Raw genomic sequence first — 26,250 nt, 5'->3', positions numbered from 1 at the left:
AAGCTCCCTGAATGAGACCTTTTCCAAAATCTATCACTAAATAATATTTGATGTGAAAGCAAAATCTTACAAGAATACAAGAATATATACAATCAGTTTCTATGATATGTCTCATTGAGTTTCAAGCCCGAAGGGCTAGAGGCGAATCTTTAACCCTTCTCAGGCAAGATAAATTGAAGCCACTTATTTCCAATCCAATCGCGCATAGAACGCGCCGTAATCATGACCATGGATTGTATCTAGTGGAACTTTTGTTTTGGAGGACTACATTTTTCGAAACCTAGCGATGGATTTTAGTTTCATCCGGCGTTTGTGTAAAAACTACACGCGGGCGTTTAGGATGGGAAATAAGTGGCTTCATTTCCCATCCAGAAGAGTCGCCTCTAGCCCTTCGGGCTAGAACTCAATGATATGTCTATAACTAGCCTGGATATCCAAACTGCAAATTATTTTCTTATTTTGCTGTTTCTGTTATTTACAGCTTCAGCTTGGTTTACCTAGATCCTTGTAAACCCATGGTCTGCAATTTTTAAAGCGTAATATTTGAATCGTCAAAGTACGCATGCGCTTCGGCGAACCAGGTGAAGTCTAGGTGAACCAGGCTGTAAACCAGAAACATAAAAAATATGAAAAAAGCTTACAGCCTGGATATATATACGTTTTTTTAATAGGCATAACGCTTATAAGCATATCCAGGCTCAAATCTTGCAAAAACTTAAGCATTGGCTAATCTCAAAAGATTGAATTCAAAATCTACCAGAAATCAGTAGAAATAAAATCAGACACAATTTGATTGCGCAATGTTAGAGCATTTTTACTAAAATAATGGTAATATATTTGGGGTCGGAAAATATAAACCAACAGGGTAAAAGACGTACGTCATTACATAAGCATAGTATAAACATATTTGAGGCTCAAAAATAGAATATTGCTAAGCATAATGAGGCTGAGCAAATATACCTATGCTTATAAAAAAAACGTGTAGTCTATAAAATCTTTCTTTTCATAAACCTTAACTTCTCTTTAATTGAACTTTAGTAATTCATTTTTAATTTCTTTTTGTTATGTAGATGCAACATGTATAGTGTCAAAAAGATGTATCTTTGCCTGTTCATATGTTTCGTCATGGGTGCGTACTTTGAGAACCAAGAAAACAATTGTTCACAAGCCTCTGTGTTTACCTGAAATTTAACGGAAACAATATATTGGTAGTTTAAGTTTAGCTAGTTTGTCTTTTTGGGTAATCTGTGTGTCCTACTTGTTTGTAGATAGTAATTTCCACACTCACAAATTCGGAAAAAAGCTGTGACAATCAGCTTATATATATTTTAACAGATTTTATGATGCACCTAAACTTAAATCAGACAATTCATAAACCAACACATAAAGACGGAAATATTTTAAAACTGGTGAATTAGTTACCGTTGAGGACAAGACTTTAGAGGTAATAGATTATTCTAAGGCGATCTCTAAAACGATTTTATACCCGAAAATGAAAACTGAATCGTTCAAAATAAATACAGTAAGTAAATTACTCCAGTTAAGTAGTTTGAAGTCTTTGGATTACAAACTCTTCGGCACCAGGGATCAACATGGTTATCATAATGAAATCGATCGATTCGCATATCTAATTCCGAAATAAGTTTGCTTGTATTGGTTTTATCTTTTCTAACCGGATTCCTTGAATATTTTAACAGATGACATGCATCATCGTAAACAAGACACTCTAGATATAAAAGATAAAAAGGAAAATATAAATATCAGATTGAAATGATAATGGTTATTCTGAATTTTTGGAACCATTAATCCTTTAACTGCCGGCGTCGGCATATGCCGACATTGACTGTTGGAGAGAATAAAACCCTCCTGTAAGCCTGATTTTCAATTTAAAATCACCATTTTCGGTTAAAGTTGACGGAAATAAGTTGTGCTTCTTGGTTTAGCAGAAAAACATTTCAAATTTAGTCTTTTGACCGAGATTTTGTCAAAAAAAGTCAAAAAGTGCTAAAAATTTGCGAAAATTGACTTTTTTAAGATTTTGACCGGCTTTTGAGCATTTTTCGTCAACACGTAAACCTAAAGCCACAGAAGGCCGCAGCACAAAGGTTGACCTGTTTCTGGCTAAATTTCAGGCTCGTGTTCTTATAAAAAAAGCATGGAAATTGAAATTCTCTAGGCAGGAAGCAAGGATATATGTAGTTGGAGTAAAAAAATAGTTTAAAAAATGTTATACTGATTTGTTTGTATTCCTCTTGACTCAGAAGATCGTGTAAATGACCATATACTTGGGAAATTGATTCGCAGGTGAATAATTCTTTGATGTTGACGACTACACCACAAGGCTTTGCCATTACAAGAATTCCTTAAACGGCATTTAGAGAAAACATTTTCGTATTTGTAGAATTGTACGCTCTAGCGTCTGTAAAGCCCGTCACAAAATAATTGGCAGTGGCGAAAAAAAGGAGTAAACTTCTGATAGCAAAATCCAATATTAAAACTTATTCTTTTTGGAACTCAGGTAATTTTGGACGTTCATTTTCGCGAGAAACGAAAATTTGACATCATTAAAATTCTAAATTGAATTTCTCGAGAATGGCTTATCCAATCCAGTATCCAATTTTAAACAGAGATAGGTCTTGGTAAAGTCCATCTTTCAACTAAAATTTTCTTTTCAATTTTGATTACGTCAGCAGAATTCTAAAATGATGTCATCACTCCAGCGAGTTACGGCGTGTCCAACTCCAATGCAGACCAATAGCACTATCTTAAAAGGGTACTAATTTATACATCAAAAGAAGCGTATTCTGATGGAAATCAAAGTAATGATGTTATTGGAATTATTTTTGAATATTTCCCCGCTATAAGGGGAAATATTAGTTAAAAAGGCATTTCTCCGATCCTTGGCTACTTACGCCCTTTTTGCGCCCTTAAAGGGGCAATCCGCCACCACATTGCGAAGCTTGTTTTTGTTTTCATTTGCCTTAGCTATTCAGACAAAATCGCACGGATTTACCTTGATGTTACGCGCATGTTTTTGAGTAATCAAGACACGAATAATTCAGATCAAAATACAAGATGGACGAAAATTCACTCTTGGCTTTTTAAAAGTTATAACTCTTTTCTGACGAACAAAAAACATACAATTTTCATCTAATTGTCGACCAATAATTACATGAAATGTGAGGCTAAAATTTCAACTGTAATCATCAGTAATTTCAAGAGTTTTTCATCATTGATTACAAAGATATCCATGGATTACCTCTTCCGAATACCAAACCAACCAACTTAAAGCTTTCAGAGACATTTGCTTGACATGAAGAAAACGCTACATCCCCATCACTTTGGACATTAAATGGTTGGCAAAATGGTATTAACATTCTATTGAGATGTGAAACTGGTTCAAGTTGAAGAATTGATGAGAAAAATGGGCAGTTACGAGAAATATTTTTGCTTTGAAATACAAACTCTTATATGAACTATCTCTGGAACAAGTTATATGAGATTCGTTTACCGAGTGACTCCAAAACAAAGTCTTTAATGCTTGGTTCTTACATTCATGAGGTCAGAGGTTTTGTTGATTTTCTAAACTTTTGAAACTTGTGTGATTGTTTTGGTTGTTTTCCTGACTAAAGACACTTTTGAATGTGTGATTGTTTTCCCTGACTAGAGATATTGTGAGCGTGTATTTAATAAACATATCGCACCTTGGCTTGGAGTATAGTTTTGAATGTTTTAACGGCGACGTCATTTCTTGTTTGGATTGTTGTTGTGTTATCTTTTAGGGGTCACTCACATTATCGATTCTTCCCACGACTAACATCAAATTGGCGCTAATTTGAAAACCCCCCCACCCCCCCACCTCTTAACGTCAAAGTTCAAAAATTATCAAAAATCGATGAAAATTTTCTCCTTCACTTTCATCGTTGTTTCGTTGTCAGCCATCTTTAATTTCGCTACGGCTTGCTCAGGCAGATAATTTCTAAACTGTTTTCAGAAAGTTGCCGGAATTAATTATCTCCATAATCATAATCAAAAGACAGACCGTGGGCGAAATTCAAGGGCCGTGCGGACCGTCTGAACAAAAGGAACTCGAGACACGTAAACATCGGGCCGTTTGTTTTGGTTAAAATTTCTGTAAAATAGCGAAGTGAACGAATATTTAGGTATGTAAAAGGAGGAAAAGAAATATCGAAAGTAACATTTGTCACAGAATAAACATATTAAAAATCAATATTTCTGGTGAAATTTCTTAGCATCAAAGACTCTAACCCACCCACCCCTTCGCGTCAATTTGACGTTAGTCGTGGGAAGAATCGATATGTGAGTAACCCCTTAGTGCTCCAATGTACACAGCAAAAATATAAACCTTGTCTGCTTGAGCAGATTGATTTACATTCTCGACAAAGAAGTCGATAGAAAAACTATTGTCCAATATTTCAGGTTGACATATATTCTTGACAAAGAAGTCGATAGAATAAAGCATCTCCTCTTTTGTGGATTACATGTTTTTTTTTTTATAAGCATTGCACTTATAAGCATATCTAGGCTCAGATATGGGGAAAAATTAAGCATATGGCAAGCATTACTTGAGCTAACGAAAAATGTTTTTTTCCTGATTTTGGCTTTTTTTGGCTGGAATTTTACCAATTTTCAGTATTTCCCTAAATTTATGCTTTAGATTTAAGCATCCCCTCAAGCATTTTTCAGCCTTATTATATTAAGCTTTCGACCTAAGCATTTCTGAGCCTGTTTTCGGATTTTTGTATGCTTATAAAAAAAAACATGTAGTTAGATTGGTGTCAAGAGATTCATATATCAACAAACTTCCACATAAATATAAACATGAAGGTAATCCAAGGTAATTTCAACCAAGCACACGAAATGCGTGAAAAGTTCGTTTTTAATCTTAGATTTCTGGCCCCCTCCCCCTGTTCGTTTTCGTTCGCTTTTTGGCTGACCCCCTCCCCCCCAAAAAAAAAATGACAAAACGGTCACAATGCAATTCCTTGACCTTTGCCTTTATGATTCCAATAAAAACTACTGATTTGGCCTATCCCATTTTTGCTGGTTTCCTTGATTTTTAACAAACTTAGCTTTACTGTTCTTTTGTTATACATTTTTTACTATACATTATATACATAGTATGAAAAAGAAGTGTTTTCTCCTGTCAGATCTACAAACAACAAAGAATGGCCGAATTCTTTTTCCTCTTAGAGAGACGATGTTATAATGAAAGGGTAATTAGTCCTCTCTGGGTCCCTCTGTCTTTATCCTGGCTTGGGACAGGCTGACTGTCATTCAAGACAGTCAGGCGACATTACCCCAGCGGCCTGTACAAGATGACAACAAACTCCAGGTAGACTTAAGCTACGGGGACACGGAAACAATTTTTATGCGATTGCAACAAAAACATTTTTTTGTTGCAATCGCATAAATATGTTTCACTGTGTCCCACGTTAAATCTCCTTGATTGGCAACTTTTTTCACTCAAAGTTTTTGTTTCTGCAACAAAATTTTCATGTTGCAAATGAGAATCATACAAAAACCCTCGTGTCCCCTCACCTTAAGAAGATTCCTTGAAATATTTTTTTCATTTAGCCAATCAAATTCGTTTATTCAACTCAAAAAAATTATGACATAATCTTCCCATTTTCAACACGCAAGACATGCGTTCAAAATGGTGGAGTTGCTTTGATTTCATTTTTATGATTTTGTTTCGTGTGCTAGGCCTATACGACACGGTGTAAAGTTTCATTGCGATTGCGACAATTTGTTTTTGTTGCAATTGCAAAAAAATTGTTTCCGTGTCCCAAGAAAACAAAAAATGAATCAACGAAGGTGTAAACACCTTAGACTCCTTTGGAGCCGACTGCACTAGACACCAGGTAGGGGACATCCTCGCACATCCTGATGTACTAGGCAAATATATATAGTATGAAAAAGTATACATGTTTTTTTTTTTATAAGCATAACGCTTATAAGCATACGAAGGCTCAGATTTGCAAATTTCCTAAGCATAACATAAGCATATACGCCAGCCTGAAATATTTTTCACGTGGTTTATCTTTCTGCGTCCAAAAAGGCTTGGAAGTGGTCAAGTAAAAAAAGACATTCCACGACTATCCACATTCCACTGCTCCAAAAATCTGAACGTCTTTTGAATCGAATTTTAACAAAATTTCAGAGATTCTATAAAAAATTGGTTTGGGTGAATCATGCTTAATCTGAGGTTTACATTCAGTGTAATTTTTAAATCACATGACTACAATATGCAACGCTCCTCACTTTGATATTTTCTTGTTATGAACCCTCGTTACGCTCTTTTTTTATAAGAACCATGAAATTTGAGTTAAGCCTAGGCTTGTTCTTATTTTTTCTATTGTCTAGAATAATAGACCTATTGTTTCAGTCTAAGCCTGATTGTTCTTATAAAAAAAGAGTGTATGCTGTTAACCCTTTCAGTATCGAGCCCTTTTTTCTATTTTTTTAGCCTACACTTTTTATAAGCGTATCGTAATGCCCGAAGTTTTTATCATCTTATCCTGGAGATGAGCTTACTTTTTTAAATACAGTAGAGTCTCCATAACTCGAACCTCTATTACTCGAACAGATTCGTTGGCAGCATGAAAATCTCCTAATAAACTCTTATAAAAAAACCTCCATATATAGAATGTTCCCGTTTTTTGGCTCCATAACTCGAATTTTGTTTTCCTTTCCTGAACTTGAAAAATATAAGCAATCTGATTGGCTAAGAGACAAACCATATTTCTTTTTTGAAAATTTTGATTTTTGGGCCTGGGGTCGAGAATTTTTTCCAAAATCTTAAACTGCTACAATCAGACCTTTAAATAATAAATAATTCGAAAGTTACTGAAGTCGAGCCCAGTGCGGTGCGCAAGCCTGGACGGCCTCAAGTTGAAACGTTTTTTTTTTCGATCAGGCAGTCCATCTGCAAGTGTAAGGGGAAATATTTAGTCGCATTTGTGCGAATCTTGTTTGTACTTAAAAAAAGTTATTACCCAAAAACATGGTTTTTGACGTCATAACGATGACGTCATAAATTTTAAAAATTGAATATCTCAAGAAGTAGTTATCAAAATCATTTCAAATATGAGGGCCCGTGGGCGTGTAAGGTGCGTCATTTAGCAGAATCAACAACTAACGAAGTGGAAACTTTATCACATTTTACTTCTCTCGACTTTGTAACAGTCAGGAAAAAATGTATGATGTGAATATCCTTTTCTGACGAATGCTGCATAAAGTTCCTTTTTAAAAGCGGTCGCCAACAGTGTGTTTGAAACGCACTGACCTAGTTTTAACTGAAGTAGTTTATCGCCTCGCAAGTTTTATACACAGTTTAGTATCTTATTAATTTTCAGGTAGGGAGAATTTAAATCATTTGCAAACGATTGCTATCTTGCGCCCTCCCCTATCTTCGGTTAGATAGCAAACAAAAAGGGAGTTTTCGGGTTGCACTCGACTGCAATCGCAAGACTTACTTATAAATAGAGGCTGAATTTATAAGGAGCTTTATGAGGCCCCCAGTGGTTTGCGTGATGGCGTGATTGGGGTATTTTTTGGCGTGATCGCGTGATTCGGCATATAATTCTTGTCGTGATGGCGTGATTAAGATTTTTGCGTGATGCGTGATAAGGGAAAATTTTGAGGCGTGATGCGTGATTTGGCCTATTTTTCGCAATTTTCACGTGATCAAAAATTTTTGGTAATTTTCGTGATCGTGATAAGAGCAAAAAATTTTGCGTGATGGCGTGATGAGGGGTACCGCTGGGGGGCCTCCTTTATGTACTTAGCGAAAATGGGTCAAACAAAATTAAATCATGATTTTTACAGAATTTAATTAAAATGCTCCTTAAAATGTAAAACATACCTGCTGTTTTTTTGTTTTTTGACACATGTTTTGATTTTTCGGTACCACATTTCAATTCTGGAGTTTCTGATACTTCCACCCTAAAACCAAGAACCGAAACTCTAGTTGAATTTAACTCTTCATGAAAAACCAGAAATAACGTATATTAACGTCCAAAATTGACTAGAATATCAAACTCTAAACTTTTCGCCATAGTTTCTAACATTCGCGTGGCACGCAATCAATAATTTTTTATATGTAGAAAGCTTGAAGGAAAAAAAATCAAAAAGAAAAGTACCTTTTATTTGGTTCTGGTAATTTAATGCTTTTCTCATCTTCATTGATCGCAAAACCCAAAATTTGCCTAGGCTGACCAAGTGAAGTAGTGTCTTTCACAATCACTTTGTTGTTAGCATTTATTAAATGGTGGGGCAATTTTTCATCACGAACCCATGTCTTCTCACCTGTGTGCCATAATACCTACAAAATAGAAAGAGAATGCCTTTAGGTAGAATGACTCACGCAAATTCATTTTACTCAACATAATTGGTCAAAACTGAATCCTGAAAATGATCTTGGGGCTTTCACTGTAATATTCACTTTTCGCATCCAGTACATTCTTACTCCAACCCCCCTGCTGAATTCAAAATGTTCTCATTCAGATTCAATACATATCCATCTGATTGTAGGATCGGAAACACGCCAAGTACCGCCAACTCCAATTTTCTCAGATTTAAGCTGTTTTCATTTATTTAAATACATAATAACATAACAGAGAAAATGTACCTCATATAGTATTGATGTTCTTGTTTGTTTTGTACCACATATTTTAATGACGCCTTGGTAAATGCCATTTTCCTGTTTCTTTGTCGATTTTTGTTTTTTCCCTGCAAGCGCATTTCATCGGAATCATGAGCTCGTTGTTGTATCATTAATTCTTTACTTGTCCGCCTAAGGTTGGTTATTATATTTACCATCTGGAGTTCTTTTTTGGCTTTCTTTATTTCTTTATCTTTAAAATAGTCAGAGATTTTTGCTGTTGTATTTTCGTGATCATGACACACTCTTAACTTGAACTTTGGCGTATTCATGCAGCCTGAAAGTAATTATAATAGTTGAACCAATTTAATTCGGTTGACCAATTAATCAAGTCAATTGATCAAACTTTTCAATTACTACAAGATGTTGACTATCCAGCAAAGCGCGGCAGAGACTTCATACCACAGACCTGTAAAGCCCGAAGGGCTAGATATGCAGCTTTAACCTTTCTCCAGTAAAAAAAAGTGAAGCCAAAAATTGACTTTTTAAATTTCGTGCCGGCCGTTAGGATCTAGCATTTTAATTGTTTTCGGAGCGCGAGATCAAAAAAAGGAGGCTGAAAACGCTATTTCGCATCTTTCCAACCGGTGAGAATTGCATATTTTAGTCACGTGACTCTGGTAGGAAAACCTTCCACTTTTTGACCAAGGCCGCAAATCTAGCCCTTCGGGCTTCTACAGATCTGTGCTTCATACGCACTCTTTTTTGACTTGCAGGAAATATTGTACCTTGGCTATATATGGGGTTTTACTTAAACAAAAGTTCTGCACCTTGTTTTCAGTGATAGTGGCCTTACTGAAAATTGCACCATCAAACTATTGTAAACTATTGCGATGATGAATTGACTGATTTTATGTCACTTATAACCAATCAGATGTTCGGTCTATGATGTAATGCCAGAAAACATTGCAGTGATGCATATTATGAATTTAAAAAATCGACGTTAGAAAAACTGTAACGTGCTAAAGCACTGGGCTCAACTTCAGTGTACGTGTGAAGGTAGAGGGCCGAATTGTAAGCACGTTTTAAAAACAGGTTGATAAGCTTTTAGGATAATAGTAGGTCGATCTTAACCCAGAGTGATAGGAGCTCGGGATGAAGGAAGACCCAATTGTAAACCCAGGGTGATAGGTGTTCGGGATAAGAGAATGCTCGATTGTAAACACAGGGTGATGGGTACCGGGAATTGAAGGATAGATTGTAAACCCAGATGGATACTCGGGATAAGGTAAGGCTAAATTGAAAACACGGGCGGGAAAATAAAGCCTACTTTAACGAACACATAGGAAAGGTAAGGCTTAATGTTAAACCCAGAGCGACGAGTAATAATCAGGATTAGAGAAGGGTTCAGTCTACAGTAGGTACATTTAGAATTTTTTTACCGTGTAGAGCTATATTTTTTTCTGCCACACCTAAACAAATTGCTATTTTGAATAATTGACGTCAATTTCTATTTCTATACTTTTAGCATTCAAAAGTATTTGACGTCAATTATTTTGACTTTTATGACGTTAAATAAGCGCAAAATCCCTGTAAAACGGGGATAAGTCGCGAAAAAAAGCGAAATTTAAAAAAATGAAAAAAAACCCCTAAGTTTTAACCCAAGAAAGGTGTGTGCCAAATTTCAGCTCGGTAAACCAATTATTCCGCTCTCTACGCTACCCCAAAGTTTGCGGACATACATACATACAAAACATACAAACATACAAACACATTCTCAGATTCTAGCTCAACTGAAGTTGAGAATGTAAGCACTGCAATGATATCGATCAACAAATGAAAATTGACGTTTTGCTTTTGAAAATTAGACAATTCCAGGGTATTATAAAAGGCGCCATCAATAAATTCAAAACTTAATAAATTCACTGGGAACGAATCGAATTTACAAATTTTAATCCCAAAAGATGAAATACATGTTTATGAAATCTGGCAGCCCTTTTTCATTTATGAATGATCCTATTGCTTATAGGAAATAATTTCCAACCTCGCAATATTTTGGGGAATCTTTCAATTAAATAAGAATTACTTACCAGTCAAAGCATGACCGTCTATTGTTTTGAATAAGACTCTTGTAACTTTAGTTACTGAGCAAACTGTTCTGCACGTTTTCATGTTGCCGTCTAATACAAGAACATCTTTACATCCAGGCAAATCACAAGAATGTCCTAAGAAGTAAAGATTTAACTTCTGTAACCCTTCATTTACGTGGTGGTAGGAGGAGGGGGATTTTTTAGAGAGTCGGTGAAAAGAAAGGTTTTCTGACGTTTACTTCTCCTAGTCTTGGCCGTCCATACTCTGTTACAAAAATATTTCTATCTTGTTAAAAATACCAACAAAATTAACTGAAATACAGATTGGAATTATTAACTCAATTCAAATCACTTCAAATCACAAAAGAAAAAAAACCGTTAACTTTTTAAAACAATTTAAAGAGTCGCGCAACTTTTTCAAACAATAGAGAGGTGTTTGACGTCATACTTTTGTTTATCAAATCATACAAGATTAGCCGATCAAATTCTGCGATGATTTTTCCCGCCTGTTTGTCCAATATTTTTGGCCTCCAGGATAATAAATAACACAGACAGAGTAGCCAGGTTTGCGGGTCTCCCATACCTCCCAGCTAACTTCTCTCTAACATTCAAAATATCAACTGTAATGTAAAAGGCACGAAGCACCCAGCAAAATTTTTTCCAGGCCGATTTTCAAGATACCTAAAATGCGCAAGATAATGTACTTACTAGACCATTTATGTAAGAATCCTTCATAGAATCTTTCATTTATATGGTCCAGTAGAATGTTTCGGTCAGTTATTGTTTCTGTTAATTCTATTCCGAATTCCTCAATAACCTTTTGCACCAAGTAAAGCAGAAAACCATCCTCAAAGCGTCTGCGATCAAGATAATTCCTGTCAATATTTACGTTTTCTTCCACTCTAAATTAAAAGAAAACTTTTTATTCTACTTTATATTCTATTAAATTTAACGTTAAAAAGTAACCTGTTGTCTTACACCAAATTAAAATCTGTTCACGATAAGTGTGTACTCTTTTTTCTTTTACCTTTCACTTTTGAAGGAATTCTTCAATCTTAATAAATTTGATATCGTTGGAAAGATATTAGTGAGTGGAACAATTTGAAATAAAAAAATGTTTAAAGAATTTAAGAAAATGAAGATGAAAGTGAAGAAGAAAAAATGAAAAGTGCTAGAACTATCATTTTCACTGTAGTGAATTCTTGATCTTAGAACGTCATCTCTATGAAAAAAATTCTCTAAAATATTCATTCCGTCAAAAGATATCAAACAAAGTTATAAGCTGATTGATTGACTTCTAAAATCGCTGTTTTTTGGGGCAAACACTGACAAGTTTTATATCATAATTTTTAATTGAATAAACACTTTTGAGAATTTTTTACTGAAAATAATAATAATTTCTTCAAAACCTTTTACCTTGCTCTCTTATTTGGAACATCAGCACATTTTTCAAACATGTATCCATGAATGCAGTTGTAAATTGCGCATTTTTGTCGGAATGGCATGCACCCAAGCAGAAGCTCCCATTCAAAGGTTTCCAGAAACTCACGTCTAAAAGCTGTTTCTTCTGTGCTAACAAAAATGTCCGATTTATCTTTGGTTAAATATCTTTTGCCTTTGTGAGAATAGAAAGTCAAAAAATCAGTCACTCCGCAAGGTCTACAATGGCTAGAAAAGCGTTTGCCAACAACGGTTCCTTTATTATTTCCATAGATAATAATCTCTTTTGGGTTATCATCAAGTATAAGGTTGCTTCCACAAATAGCACAACTTTTACTTGGAAGAACAATGTCCAGTAAATTTTTCTTTGTTATTTCGCGACTTAAATTTCTGTATTCCGCGATAAACTGATTTCTTTCAACCGTATTCGGTGCATTATATACGTTAAATATTTCTTTGTAGCAGTAATCTGCCGTTATCGATTTCGACGAGTCCAACTCTCCAAATTTTTCAAAACATTGATAAAAACGAAACAAAAATTCTCTACTGCTCTTTATTTTTATTGGATTCATTTTGTTCATTAATCTAAAATGGATTGGAATGAATGAATGTGAGTTCAAGCAGGTTCAAGAGGAAAAAAGAATGTAGCTCTAAATGACAAGATACCCTATGCCATGCATGGGGTAGTCGATTTGAGTAAATAATAACACTAGCCATAACTTTCATTAAAGTGCCACCGCAGCAGAACGAACACAGAGTTGAATTTGCTTGAGCCCTACAATAATTTTTGTTAGGAGTGACCTCTGACCTGATACAAAATTGGGTCTACAAATGCTAACCAATGTGTCAAGGGAGTGATTTACATTCTACTTAGAGTGACACCCGTGCCTTGCCTTACACGCTTTTTATAAGAATGATTCCATAAGTATAATAAATTTACCCAAATAACAATTATCAATCTGCCTGATAATTCAATGACTTTCATCCCTTTATAAAAAAATCCAGTGACAAAATTAACTGGACTGATCCTATTTACAATACTTACAATATACACATTTTCCATAAGAACAAAGTACAGTAAGTAAGAACATGAAGAATATATGTGGGATACTTCACTAACTTTTTACGAGTTAGCATTTTTATTTCACGTATACTTTGCGCAGTTCTTTGAAATCGACCGTCTTGGAACATAGAGGACACTTTTTGTTTTCCTTTAGCCATTTTTTGAGACATCTGAAACAACAATATTTAAATATATTGAATATTTCAATAGTGTGACGATTTACAGCACCTCCTATTGCTAAAAACTACTTCCAAATGAACAAAAATTCCACTCTGGAGATTGTTGTCCTAAGGAATTGACAGCGGACACTTGGCTGTGCACACCTGACAAGATGTGAAATTGGTCCCTTGGGCCCTGTCACGAATTTCGGAACTTTTAAAATCAGTTTCATTGGAAGTACTCTGAATCTGGTCTAAATGTTAATGATAATACTTACGAAGAACCTGCACAATGCCCACATTCCATGCTGTAAATATAATTATGGTTCTTTAGGCTATCCAGGCATATTGGACAGGATACTTCAGCATTATCCGTCTGTAATTATAAAAAAAATCTAAACACATCAAAATAGAAAACAATTTGCACAGTGCACTCTCCATAAGTCACATCGAGGGGAATCCAATTTAAATGAAAGCTAATTATGCTTATTGGGTTATTATTCTACATGTAAAAACCTCGAACTTAGCTAATTTCAAATGTTTTTGATCAGATTTCTCGTATCATCTTGTAAAGGTTGCGGTCGAGCAAAGTAGAGTTGAAAAGACCTATATGGGCAAAACAGGAGGGCTGCAAATTTTGATCCAAGCCTTGGACCAAAGTATGCAAAATATAATTACATATTTGAACTCATAGTTACTTCATTCGTTGCTTCTTGGGATGACTCTTGAATAGTTCTGTCAAGTTCCTAAAAACGGTTACTTATTTAATCAGATTTCTTTCGTACAGCATTAGATTAAAAAAGGGTTGCCTAGCTATTGTGGCTAGCCATCGTGAGTAAACATTTGAGTGTGACTTTTGAAAGACTTTGAAAATGTTGTTTGTTTTTAAAAGTTAAATTGAATTTTGAGTTAAATTCAAAGGAAAATTTTCCCGAAGATAAAATATTCGGTTAAAATTTTAAAAGTTTTGAAAAATTTAGTTAAAAAACATAATTCTTAATTTAGCAGCTACAAACAAAAACGAATTGTGTTGTGTTTTTCTTTTCTGTGATTAGCGTAATATAATATAGAATTAATTATTCTTTTGAATTTGTTAATTAACTAAAGTCAGGGTTTATTACAAATACAAATACTTGAAATTTTTCTTTCAAATTTTCAGAACTTCTCATTTAAAAATAGCAACGTTTTGCTGACGAAGTCTGATTATTAGGATCATTCATTAAATTGCAAATATACTTACTTCGTCTGTGTCCGGAGTTAGAACCAATTGTGATTCGGGTGTTTGCAAGGGGGTTTGCCAAGATACAGGCTAAAAGACAATGATCCAAAGTCTGTCTAATTACGCGATTTGTAAGAGATTTCTTCTCTTCGTCATTATTTTGAACTCCCAGAGTCCTGAAGCACTCAGGCAAAAGGTGTTGGGTATCTGTGGACGGTAAGGGTCGGTTTTTCACATTCCAAAAGCCTCTGTAAGGAGTACCCAAAACAAGAAAAAGTCAAAAATTTATGTATGGGTTGCTTTTTTCAGAGTTTTTGATATATTTTTCGAGAGTCGAGAAAAATTTTCAATTTTCAAGTTTCTTTAAGAGTCACTTTATCGCCAATTTTGTCTCTAAGGTCACTTTTTCACCAAAATTCAGTTTTTCCAAGGGCCATTTTCAAGACGGCCGATCCGCACATAACCAGGATCGTCCAACTCTAGTAAGGTCTCCCCGAGGTGGCGGGTCCGAATAAAACTTCTAATCGACCCATACGGAGACTTTCTACGAAATTTTAGGGATCTTTTAGGGTATTTTTTCAATTTTTCCTATTTTAGTCCCAATCTATGAAAATCCTTACCCTGGAAAAAAACGAATTTTCATACTTTTTTGATTTTTGGGACCGAATTGGTTTTTATATCCTTTAGAGATACTTCGACCTCTGAAAGAGTATTTTGCTCGCGCATACCCAATACACCAAATACTCATTTATCCCGGGTTTGAATTATCTTTTCCAAAATAACTCATTCCTTTAACAATCTGTCCAAAAATACAATAGAGAGAGAAAAGATTCCCGAGTGTGCGGGCTGGCATTCCATTGCTAAACCCCCCAGTCAGTCTAAACACGTTCAATACCGGTAATTATAAGAGTGCTGACTGCGTTTGGCCTGCAATTTTTACAAAAGTGGTTCTCATTATCGGTTCTTTTTCAAGAATGGCCACGTTTACATATCGTGGCATATGGTAATTACCAATTATTTACAACTTTTTTCCTCAGTGGAGATAAAAATTCATATTGAAATCCCGATGGGGATAGACATTCTTCGTTCTAAAATCCAGTGGGGATGGTTTTGGATTGCAGTTTCTAAGCATTGAATTCGAATAGGGATGAAATCAAAGTCAATCTCCCAGTGGGGTTGAAACTCGGTTTTTTGCCAACCGGGGACAAAATATTAGCCAAATTTTCCAGTGGGGCTGGTGTCCTAGTGGGTCTGTGACATAGGGGTGTCTTCACCAAGAAAACAAAGGCAATTATCACTTTCAAAATGTTGGACTGGTTTGCCCCGGCCTTTAAAGGAGGCTTTTCTACTGAAGGATAAGGGAGGCTTACGCTAATAGGATTTATGAAACTTGTAATAAAACGACGTTGAGTAGCCAAAACTATTCATATAATTTTGTGGATGAAAAGAGCACGTTAATGTCTCTTTTTCAGAAATATACCTTTTTACCCAATCTAAGTTGATATTTGCTGTTTTGAAGCATGAATAAAGATTTTTACAAGTTTTGGCGTTATTTACGGCCCTAATTGGCGTAAGCTCAAAATTGGTCTCTGGCGGAATAAGGGTCGGCGTAAAAGGGGCCGGCGTTAACTTAGGGCCGGCGTAAAAAGGGACGATAAGGTATACGCTAGAAATTCATGACAAAACATAATAACCGCTTATTCACAGTGTAATAACCCTTCATTTGAGAATGCTTTCTCGATGAGTGTTTGGATTTTTAATCTAAAATTTAAAATGAGGTGGCATAAAATTTGAATGGAATGACAATTATAAACTAGCAAGTAGCTTTCGCTATGATGCTCCCGATGACAGGCATTTGACAGTGATTGATTGAAATTCAGAAAAGGCGAAATGCCGTGTTTATTTTTGTCAGAAATACAGTGATATTGCAAAGTATTCAATTTTTCTCAGCCATAGCTTGCACTAAACATGCCCCCTTTAATAGATACATTATAAAGCTTGAATTACAAAGCTTTTCATGTTTTATAGGCAGGGACTTTGAATAATCTTCAGGAAATATTTAGAATGACTTTCTTCTCAAATACATTTTCTTTGAAACAACAATAACAAAAATAGAAATAACAAACATATCAAAACATGAATTTATAATTTCCAAGACTATATTTTGACAATGATATAATTTTCAGCTAAGTTGTTGTCTATATCGTAATGTAATATTGTTTTGTAAAGAATACAGTGGATACAGAAGCATTCCAAAACCAAAATGATTCAAAATACAACCAAACAACAGGAACACAACATGAAATATCCTTCAGGAATTTCTCCAACAAAAGGAGTGTTAATGTCAAGTTTGTGTACTGTCAACTGCTCTAAAATGGGATTACTTTAATGGGATAAATTTTCGCGGGGATTAAATTTCGCGGTTGAGCTCATCCGCGAAATTATAAGATTTCGCGGGGATTAATTTTCGCGGATGAGGGATTTCCAGATTTTTCGCGGGGATTTAATTTCGCGGATTGGGGTACAAATTGAAATTTTTGAAAAGGGTCAATACATTGAAATAAAATTTTTCCAGGAAAATTAAGAATTTTTTTTAAGTAATAAGAAGGTGTTTTGGAATAGGGCGAGGAGATATGTATTACAAAGAACACTGTTTGCAAATGCTGCTGCCAAAACAAAGCGTCCGAGTAAATCAGAAAACCCACCTATTATCCCGAAGACATCTAATGCGCCTATTTTGATAAATTAGGAAGTTTTTTCGAGGATCGAGGGTTTGACCTTTTTCGAGGGTTGTGTGCCCTCATGTAGAAAAAAAATAAAAAACGATAAAAATAGAAGTTTCGCGGATTGCAAAAAAAATTCAAATTTTTCGCGGAAACTAATTTTCGCGGATGGGCCTTTTCAAATTTCCAATGGGACTTATTTTCGCGGATGACACCCAAATCCGCGAAATCCGTGAAAATTAATCCCCGCGAAAATTTATCCCATTAAAGTACTTGAGATAACATGGGGCATACTGCTTTCTGGTCAGCTTTTTCTCTCTATCGTCACATCCTCTTCAACAACAAACAGATCCATGTTTCTTGGACAGTACAAAAAAGATGATTCTGTGGAGGTTCGGTTAAAATGGTTGCTGTTTTGGTGTCCCATTGCACAAACATTGCACAGCTCCATTAAAAACGCAGACAATTCATACCAATTCTTGTTCAACATTTTGAAGTCAGAACTCTCTTGTCATTAAAATGTTATGTTAAAATGAAGTTTGATGATTGGTTGAACAACTGCTATCTTTGTGCAAACTCAGCGTATTTGAAGCAGCGATTCAGAGCTCGTAAAAACATATAATGTCAATCTGGCTTTAAAGCAGTTGACGGTACATCCAACGTGTAAAACTACTTAATGGTTAATATGGTATTTGTCGTGAATGAACGAAGGCTGGAAGGCAAAACCATAAAGCTGAAATAGGAATAGACAGATAGAGAAGAAGAAACTGTCAATAGATAATTTGTAATAAATATCCAGGTGATGTCAATCAGACTGTTTGATTACCGTGAAAAAGAGTAATCACTGAGGGAAACTGGTATCGCCTCCAAATAGTAGAGCTTTCTGGTAATAAAATTGTAAAAATTCAAAAGTCAAAAACATTTAATTTACATTTTAGCTTGGACAAAGTGCAGACCAAGAAAGGTCTGCAGTCAGCAGTTTGGAGGCAATGTAAAGTTTCTCTCAAACACCAATCTAACAAGGACCCTGCCGACGCACCGGACTGTCCGGTGTATTTGTCCGGTGGCAAAAAGTATCCTTTCGCTACACCGGACGCAATAAGTCCGGTGTCAGTCCGGTGTTGCATACAGGGAATTTTGGACGCCGGACATTTATGAAACAAAAAATTAAGAAACACCGGACGCACCGGACTGGTCATGTCCGGTGTTTTGATTGTCCGGTGGGAAAAAGTATCCTTCTCCGACACCGGACATCCGACTTCCTTAAGTTAAGTCCGGTGTAGAAATTGTCTGGTGGTAAAAAAATTCTCATTTTACACCGGACTTTCACGTGTCCGGTGTTCGTTAAGTCCGGTGCGTCGGCAGGGTCCTATCTAACATTATCAAACGATAATAGGTGTTAGATTACCGCAACCAAATCGAACAGTAACGAAACTAAAAGATTCTGGTGAATTATGTTCGAACGACCCTGCCGATTCCCCGGACTCCAGGGATTTTCTTGTTGCGTGTCCGAGGATTTTAACATTACTTTTTGAGACTTACCCCGGACTGAACGCGTGGTCTGCGAGACGCACTTAAACAATTGGGCGATCACACATGGGCGTCAATTTCACCATCCCTCAATTGACATCGCCTGGAGATAAACAGAAGGTTCGTTAATGGTGGTATGCAAAGTTTTTTCCAATTTCTGATAATAATTACCCAAAAGTAACAAGTATCTAATGTCTAACTGATGATGCCTGAATATAATATACACCAACAACAAAGATACAAAGCAAAAAGAAATTCTGTAAAATAATTTTCAATCAAACATCCTATCTGAAACATTACTTTTGATAAAATAGTATTATACTTACTATCAAAGTTGCAGAACAGTCTGTGGGATTATACCTTCTACTTTCTGAAACCAACTGGTCCCAAGTTGCTTCATTGCTTTTTGTTGTATTCCAAGCTATGACTTTGGAGCGCTAAAGACGCTAAATTTCTGTTCACGCGGTGTTGTTGTATTCCAAGCTATGACTTTGGAGCGCCAAAAACGCAAAATATCTGTTCGCGCGGTCGAGCTAGCTTAAAAGCTCACCACACGGCAATCTTTTATAGATGCGGTCACTAGGTTACATCGTCCCGTTTTTTCTTGAACAATTTTTCGCCAGCTCGATCCCCAGCCTCGTGAAGCAACATAGGCTCCCTTCGGGAGCAAAAAGACACATTCACCTCGTCATCGTCTGACGTGAATTCCTCTATTGTATAGTTTTCTTCGTCACTTGAAATGCATATTGGATCTGTATTTTGAAGAACATTCTGAAAAAAGGGAATATTTACTCACTCTCAATTTACTTGGATATTTTTAAAGAGCTATGAACATCAAAATTAATTTATTGCATTTTCTACGAAAGAGAGGATGCCCGGAGGGGGGGGGGCAGGAAAGTATCCACGACCGACGGGGGTGTTCCGCTGAGGTTCAAAAAATTGACCCTACCTGGGACTCACTTTTTTGAAAAAAGTAACCCTGAATGGGACTGTAACTCCAAAATGTTCTCAAAATTTCCTACCATTTTCCCGAATTTTCCAAAAAAGGTACCTTACGAGGGACTGATATTTCTACTTTAGTGTTTTTTTTTGTTTTTCCTACCTCCTGGGACTTGTGAAGGTGAAAAAAGGTACCCTGACCAGCGGAGCATCCCCGTATTTGATGCAAAAATTATCTTTCAAGGGATTAATTCGTCGGTTATAAAGTGAAACAAGACCACTCATATTCGAAAATTTTGCCTCTGTACGATTACAAATAGATAAAATAAAGACTTAAAAACTTGAGGTACAAGTCAGAATAGAATAGACAAAAACATTACCCTTAAAGAGACAACTTTCCATACTTTTCTACCCGTGAAGGAACCCAAAAAGGGTTAAAAGGCGAAAAATATATCCTACTACAATACTGGCCATAATATATTGGGACGTGTTTTTTTTGAGTGGGCAAAAATTTGTTTTTCAAAAAATTCAAATTTTACAAAATATTGAATAACTTTGCCAGTTTTCACTTTTGAGGAGTAAATGGTTCACCAGGTCATTTCGGCAGGGAGTAAAATTTATTCCCGAAGAATTATTTTTTATATAAGAGTGACGGAAGATTTGAATGGTCATTTTAGATTTTGTATCATTTCTTACTCTTGATAGATTATTAATCTCCAAAATTATTATCAATAGCTCCTAATATACCAATACAAGCCTTTACCACAAAGAGTAAAATATGATGGCTTAGGAGTGAGATCTGCACAATTTAGTCATATCCTCGATACTGTGAAACCATGAAATAAAACGATTTATTCAAAATTTCAGCTTTCAAGAATAATCTTCAGACTAAAGCCTACATATTTATCCAACCTTTTTTACAGAAAGAATGAGTAATTCAAGATAAAATGGTCATCTATTGCTATTTCCTATTTTTTTCGTGCACCAGTAAGGACTATTTTAATCAATAAATACTCATGATTTTAATGTTGATTTTTTAATTGCTTTTCCACGTGTTAATATTTATGAACTTCGATTCTGAAAAATCTTATGGATACGGAAAAGATAAATCCTTGAAAATCGTGATTAATTTAAGATATGATTTGGTCATTCCAGCAGTTTGACAAAAAGGACTAGATTCCAGAGGACATTTTTAGGGTAAGTCCCTATTTAGTTCCATCTGGAGATAGATGAAGGTGGTGAAAATTGTAAAATTTTGCCCACTCAAAAAAAACACATCCATTGAGATTTTTGGTTAATTCCTTGTTTTTCGTAATTTAAAGTTCGGGCGAGTAAGTCGTTTTTGGGCTAATTGATAAATTTGTTCGAATATTTCGATTCGGGTGGGGTTAATGGATTTCTGAGCCCCGTTGGACCATTCTTGGACTTTTAGATCCTCAGATTCTAAGGTCCTAACTCTACCCGTCCAACCTACAATCCTGGACAAAAGGTTGTAGACATTTAGAAAATGCAGGAAAATTTTCACAATCAGCTCTGAAAACCCATTTCTACCAGAGCCAATGTTGTTTTCATTAGTTTTAAGTCCACCCCTCCGCATTGAAGGAAAAGCATTTTTGCAAAGTCTTTAGGCCCTTTTTTGGCTGAGATTGAAGGGATCAATGAGTTTTGCCGTGTGGCTGGAGTTTCCCAATTTTCAGGCATTTTCAAATCATTAGAGGACTGAAGTTTCAAGAACTACTAAGAAGCCTGTAGATGTTTTCTACCAAATCATCACTTGTGGTCCATTTTGGGAAAATCCCCAAGTGTCAAAAAGGCTTTTTTTTTACACTTTTGGGGAACTTTTGAAAAGTCTACAAAACTTTTGTCCAAGATTTTAATTTTTTGTGGTTTTAAGATTTCGTCACTTTCAGCCGAAGAATTTTACGCCAAAATAGCTAAGTTATTTTGTCTGATTCTTCTTAACTAAAGGAAATATATATGTACTAACCCTTTAACTGCCCATGTCGGCATATGCCGACATGAGCATTTTCGATTTCTTTGCCCATGTCGGGATTTGCCGACATCGGCGCTTTCCATTCCTTTGCCCGAAAATTTAACACTTCTACAAAGATTTTGTATTAGATGGTTTGAAATGAAAAAAGATAATAGTTAAAAGCTTTTCTATGTTGAAAAATAACTATTCAACAATGTTCAACTCAAAATTAAAGTCCTTGGCTGATACTTCATATATAATTCAGAAAATGAAGTCAAAATCGCTACCTTTTGACCATGTCGGCAAATGCCGACATCGGGCAAATAGGTCGAACCTTCTTTTTTCCCGTGGCAAATAGGTCGAACTTTTTTTTTTCCCGCGGCAAATAGGTCGAACCTTAAAAAAAACGACGGGCAGTTAAAGGGTCTAATAGAGCTGCGAAAAGCTTAAAAAAGGTCCTTTTGGCTCTAGAAAAATGGACCTGAATAAAAATTATTCAAAAGCCCCCTATTTTAAATACCCCCTTAGAATAAAAGTGCCTCCTCAAAACCCCCTAAAAATGAAATATTACAGTAGTATGTAGATGAGAGTCAACTACAATAGTAAACATTAATCAATAAAACTGACACCTCGAATGTAAGTTTGGCAGCTCCTACAAAGCATGCAGAGTGGCTTCCATTGTTTTTCTTCTTACTTTTAATTCGTCTAGGTCCGCCAGTATTCTACATTTGTGTTAGGAAATAAACTAGATTTGCGTCGTTAGTTCAAGTTTATATACCTCTTGGGCTTGTTCGTGACCATTATTTGCGTCTACAAAAGCGAATCCTCCATCATTAACATCATCACCATTCCAATAATCGTTACTGCTACTGTCTGAATTCGTTATCTAGACGTAAAATAAATCATAAAGATATGAAAATAACAACGGGTTACAGAAGGATTATTCCATGCTCGCAAGCAAAACCTTTTACCGACTAATAGCCTGGCTGTAACACAACGTTATTTTAACGCTCATACCAAATTATGGACGTTTGTTCCAAATTCGGACCAGTAATTAGGTATTGATAATAAAAGCTTGATGACAAAATTTGAGCTAAATCGGACGGGTGGCTGTTCAGAAAGTGAGCAATTTAAGTAAAATGTTGACCGGTCTGTCGAATACGAAGCACATGACCGACTAGTTTGAAATTTTGCAAATCGTCTAGGATGGTCAAGGAGTCTATCACTGGTGAAAATTTCAAAGCTTCAGTAGTTCCTTTTTTCCGGAAGTTATAGCAGAAATTGGCAAGCTAATTGGAACATTCGTGTTTTCGTAGATTTTACATTCCGGTCTGTAAAGTGGCCGACCTAAAATTTTGCAAACCAACTCATTATAAGGGGGCGTATGAGAGTGGAAAGATACCGAATACCGACCAAGAACAAGGAAATACCGACCTATTTTCAAAAAATATCGAATACCAATTGAAAAATGAAAAATAGACCTAATCTCGAGTACCGACCAACCCGTATGCTCCCACCTATAAGAATATAAACTAGTTTTAACTTACGCTATAGGTGCCCCCCCCCCGGTTTAAACCTTTCAAATGCCTTCAAAAAGGCGATCTTGCTCGCTGAGTAATGATTTATCAGAAGCAGCCATCGAGGAAAGATGGCGAAATAGCTGCTAGTTTGTACCGTGAAAAGCACAGCTCAAAATCATATATTTACGTAGCCCGGGGTCCACTTAGAGCTTTTTTATGGACTTTTTGGCGCTGATAAGTGGCCCGGTAGTATATGGTAATATGCTTTTGCCTAGGCGGACTGTAAAACAGTCCGCCAGATTTTAGTTGTATTTGGAAGGTAAAAACAGTATGAAGCAATATTTTTATTTGAGAATAAGGGATTGCAAATCTGTTAATCGTGTTTGTTTCTCATTTTTGATTATATCCTTCAACTCTAAGTAGTTTTATTGTTATTTTGATTTTAATTTTTTTTTTCAAAATGGCGACCTCGCCAAATGCTCCTAGTCTACTTCACTGGACTCAGCGTCATAAAAAATTATCAAAAAGCAAAGTTCAGCCAGAAGTAGAATCTAGTCTAATATTTACGCTGTGCCGACGAATCGAGATTCTATTCATCGCGCAATCAGCGAAGACAAAAGTAACCATGACGACCATCCAAGATCTTGGATGAGCGTCATAGTCGATATTTTTATTCCCGTCGTTGAAAACACAACTTACAAAAAGTCATCAATGCTTTGTAAAAAGAGTCAGTGATAGAGAATCATAACATAAAGTCTGTCTATTATTTCGATTCAATTAAAGTGACATTTCCATAATTAAAAGTTTAGTAATTACTGTTATACATTTGGGGATCATGTAAAAGATTTCTTTCGAAATAAACTCATTTCAACTACACTTGGAGGTTTCTGGGGAATTCGTAAATAGTAAACTGCATACTGATACAGTCTGCTAGACATTAATATAGTAATATTTGCTCTTCATCTTTGATTTTTTCTACAGTGATAAGATTGACACATGCGCGATAAAATTTCTATTATTTGTCTTCAGAGGTTACTATTTTCTTTGAAAACTTAACCTCTGATACTCAGGGTAGCTAGTTTGGCGAATGAAAAATTAACTTCGGTGAATTCTAGAATCTAGGCCGGCGAATTCTTAGTAAGAGCAGTGTATTGATTAGCGTGAATGTGCACTTAAGGCGGTCATCAGAAAATTTCCTGAATAGCGTCAGAAATACTGAAAAAAGTGAGTCGGTCGGTCGGTCGGCTAAAAGTTCGGGTTTTTTTCAATGGCACAAAATCGGGAAAACTTTTCGGGAAAATCGGGAATATTTCGGGGAGATATGTTTACGATCGGGGAAACCTTAGATTATTAATAAAAACCCGAAGTTTTTACCGACTTGCCGACTTGACTTTCTGCTGAAAAAAGTCGGTTGGTCGGAGGACGCTATTCAAAGAATTTTCTGATGACCGCCTAAGGCAGTGAACTGAATTTCAAGCTGGCGAATTATAATTTTTCTTGTACCTTGTAAGGCCCGTTCGCCGGGCCTAAATAAGACCCCTGTGTTTATGAAAGATTTCCAGAGAAATGAGTGTTATCAAAGTTTTTGTGCACCCGTTGTGCATTAAAAGATAAACTAAGTAGCTAGGTAAAGCCACGACGACGACGACGAATAACTACGAAACAAACAAATAATCAAAACCATCACCTACTTTTTTATTTATGCGAGGCCGGCGGGCATAAACATAATTATCTGTAGGAGTGCTTATAGAAGAAGTGCTTATAGAATTGGCAATTTCCAGCAAAAGTTGTGCCAGTGATGGAAGAATTCAATTGTTTGATAATGATATTTTGTATACGTCTGATAATGAAATAGCAGATATTTTCAACTCATATTTTAATAGGATAACTGAAAATCTTGACATTCCAAGTTGGGATTGCAATAATTTGCCTTTGAATTCTGATGATTCCTTAACTTCGAAATTTGAAAACCATCCTAGCATTAAAGAAATCATCACTCACAGAAATTCTGAGGCTAAGTTTGAGTTTTCCCAAATTGGAGAGCAAGACATGCTGAAGGTTATCTTGAGCCTAAAGTCAAAGAAATCTGTAAGTGGAAATATACCGACTCGCGTGCTTAAAATTACTGCTAGGTCGTGTGTTCCATTTTTAACATTTTGCTTTAATGACTGTCTCTCATCGGGAACATTTCCTGACAGACTGAAACTCGCTGACATCATTCCAAGTTTTAAAAAAGGCTCATTAACTGATAAGTCAAATTACAGACCCATTAGTTTGCTTCCAGTTGTTTCAAAGATTTTTGAACGTATCTTAGCAGATCAGCTTAATGAGCATTTAGAATCTTCTTTTTCAAAACTTCTCTGTGGATTTCGGAAGGGACATAGCACACAGCATGCCATACTAAACATTTTAAGAAATTGGCAAAATGCTCTTGCTGATAATAAAAAAGTGGGTGCTGTTCTTATTGACTTATTGAAGGCCTTTGACTGTTTACCTCATGATCTTTTGTTGGCAAAACTTTCAGCCTATGGCCTTGGAAACGACAGTCTAAAACTCATGCACAGTTATCTTAGCACCTGGTCCGTATAGGTTCACATCTTAGTTCTTGGCTTGACATTTTCTTAGGTCTAGATATAATTCTATGGTTGCCAACCCCTCCAAATTTCAACTGATATACCCGGGAACGTTCAATCAAAATCTTTCTTTACAAATCAACGATATTGTATTAAATAATGTTGAGGTTGTTAAACTCCTAGGTATCAAAATTGATGACAAACTTTCACTCATTCCTCACGTTATCGAGCTTTGTAAACAATCCAACCAAAAATGAGGGCCCTTCGTAGAGTTAGAAACTTTTTGTCTGATGATCAAACTAAAATTCTTGTAAACTCTTATATTTTATCACCTTTTAATTACTGTCCTTTGGTCTGGATGTTTTGTGGTAAAGGAGGTAGCAACCTTATAGACAAA

The 26,250-nt window shown here is 35.8% G+C and overlaps 2 protein-coding genes and 1 long non-coding RNA gene across 3 annotated transcripts in view; all 3 read right to left on the bottom strand.

The window, feature by feature from the left end:
• Window positions 1-988: 988 nt before the first annotated feature.
• Window positions 989-13,212, bottom strand: LOC136812705 (uncharacterized). Its single transcript, XM_067069230.1, has 11 exons — window positions 13,202-13,212; window positions 12,133-12,741; window positions 11,425-11,618; window positions 10,717-10,851; window positions 8,811-8,963; window positions 8,654-8,754; window positions 8,166-8,347; window positions 7,889-7,968; window positions 2,234-2,362; window positions 1,536-1,726; window positions 989-1,181 (listed from the first exon to the last, which is right to left on the bottom strand). Exons 1-11 carry the CDS (start codon window positions 13,210-13,212, stop codon window positions 1,035-1,037), a joined length of 1,932 nt encoding a protein of 643 aa, XP_066925331.1. The 3' UTR covers window positions 989-1,034.
• LOC136812746 (uncharacterized) overlaps window positions 13,122-26,250 on the bottom strand; it is a 21,269-nt gene continuing 8,140 nt past the window's right edge. The window contains exons 5-10 of the mRNA XM_067069272.1: window positions 22,539-22,646; window positions 19,534-19,620; window positions 14,618-14,686; window positions 14,076-14,123; window positions 13,656-13,753; window positions 13,122-13,389 (exon numbers count right to left, since the gene is read on the bottom strand). Coding sequence (XP_066925373.1) covers window positions 13,296-13,389; window positions 13,656-13,753; window positions 14,076-14,123; window positions 14,618-14,686; window positions 19,534-19,620; window positions 22,539-22,646 — 504 coding nt within the window. The 3' untranslated portion in view covers window positions 13,122-13,295. The remainder of the gene's footprint in view (window positions 13,390-13,655; window positions 13,754-14,075; window positions 14,124-14,617; window positions 14,687-19,533; window positions 19,621-22,538; window positions 22,647-26,250) is intronic.
• On the bottom strand, window positions 17,597-19,513 carry LOC136812747 (uncharacterized). Its single transcript, XR_010847390.1, has 3 exons — window positions 19,176-19,513; window positions 18,862-18,952; window positions 17,597-18,052 (listed from the first exon to the last, which is right to left on the bottom strand). It is a non-coding gene; the product is annotated as an uncharacterized lncRNA (long non-coding RNA).

This window comes from Clytia hemisphaerica, unplaced genomic scaffold, assembly GCF_902728285.1.
Source record: "Clytia hemisphaerica strain Z4C2 unplaced genomic scaffold, Clytia hemisphaerica genome assembly, whole genome shotgun sequence".
Lineage (NCBI taxonomy): Eukaryota > Metazoa > Cnidaria > Hydrozoa > Leptothecata > Clytiidae > Clytia > Clytia hemisphaerica.
Note: the sequence above shows the minus strand (reverse complement) of the source record. Positions and strands in the feature narration are given on the sequence as shown.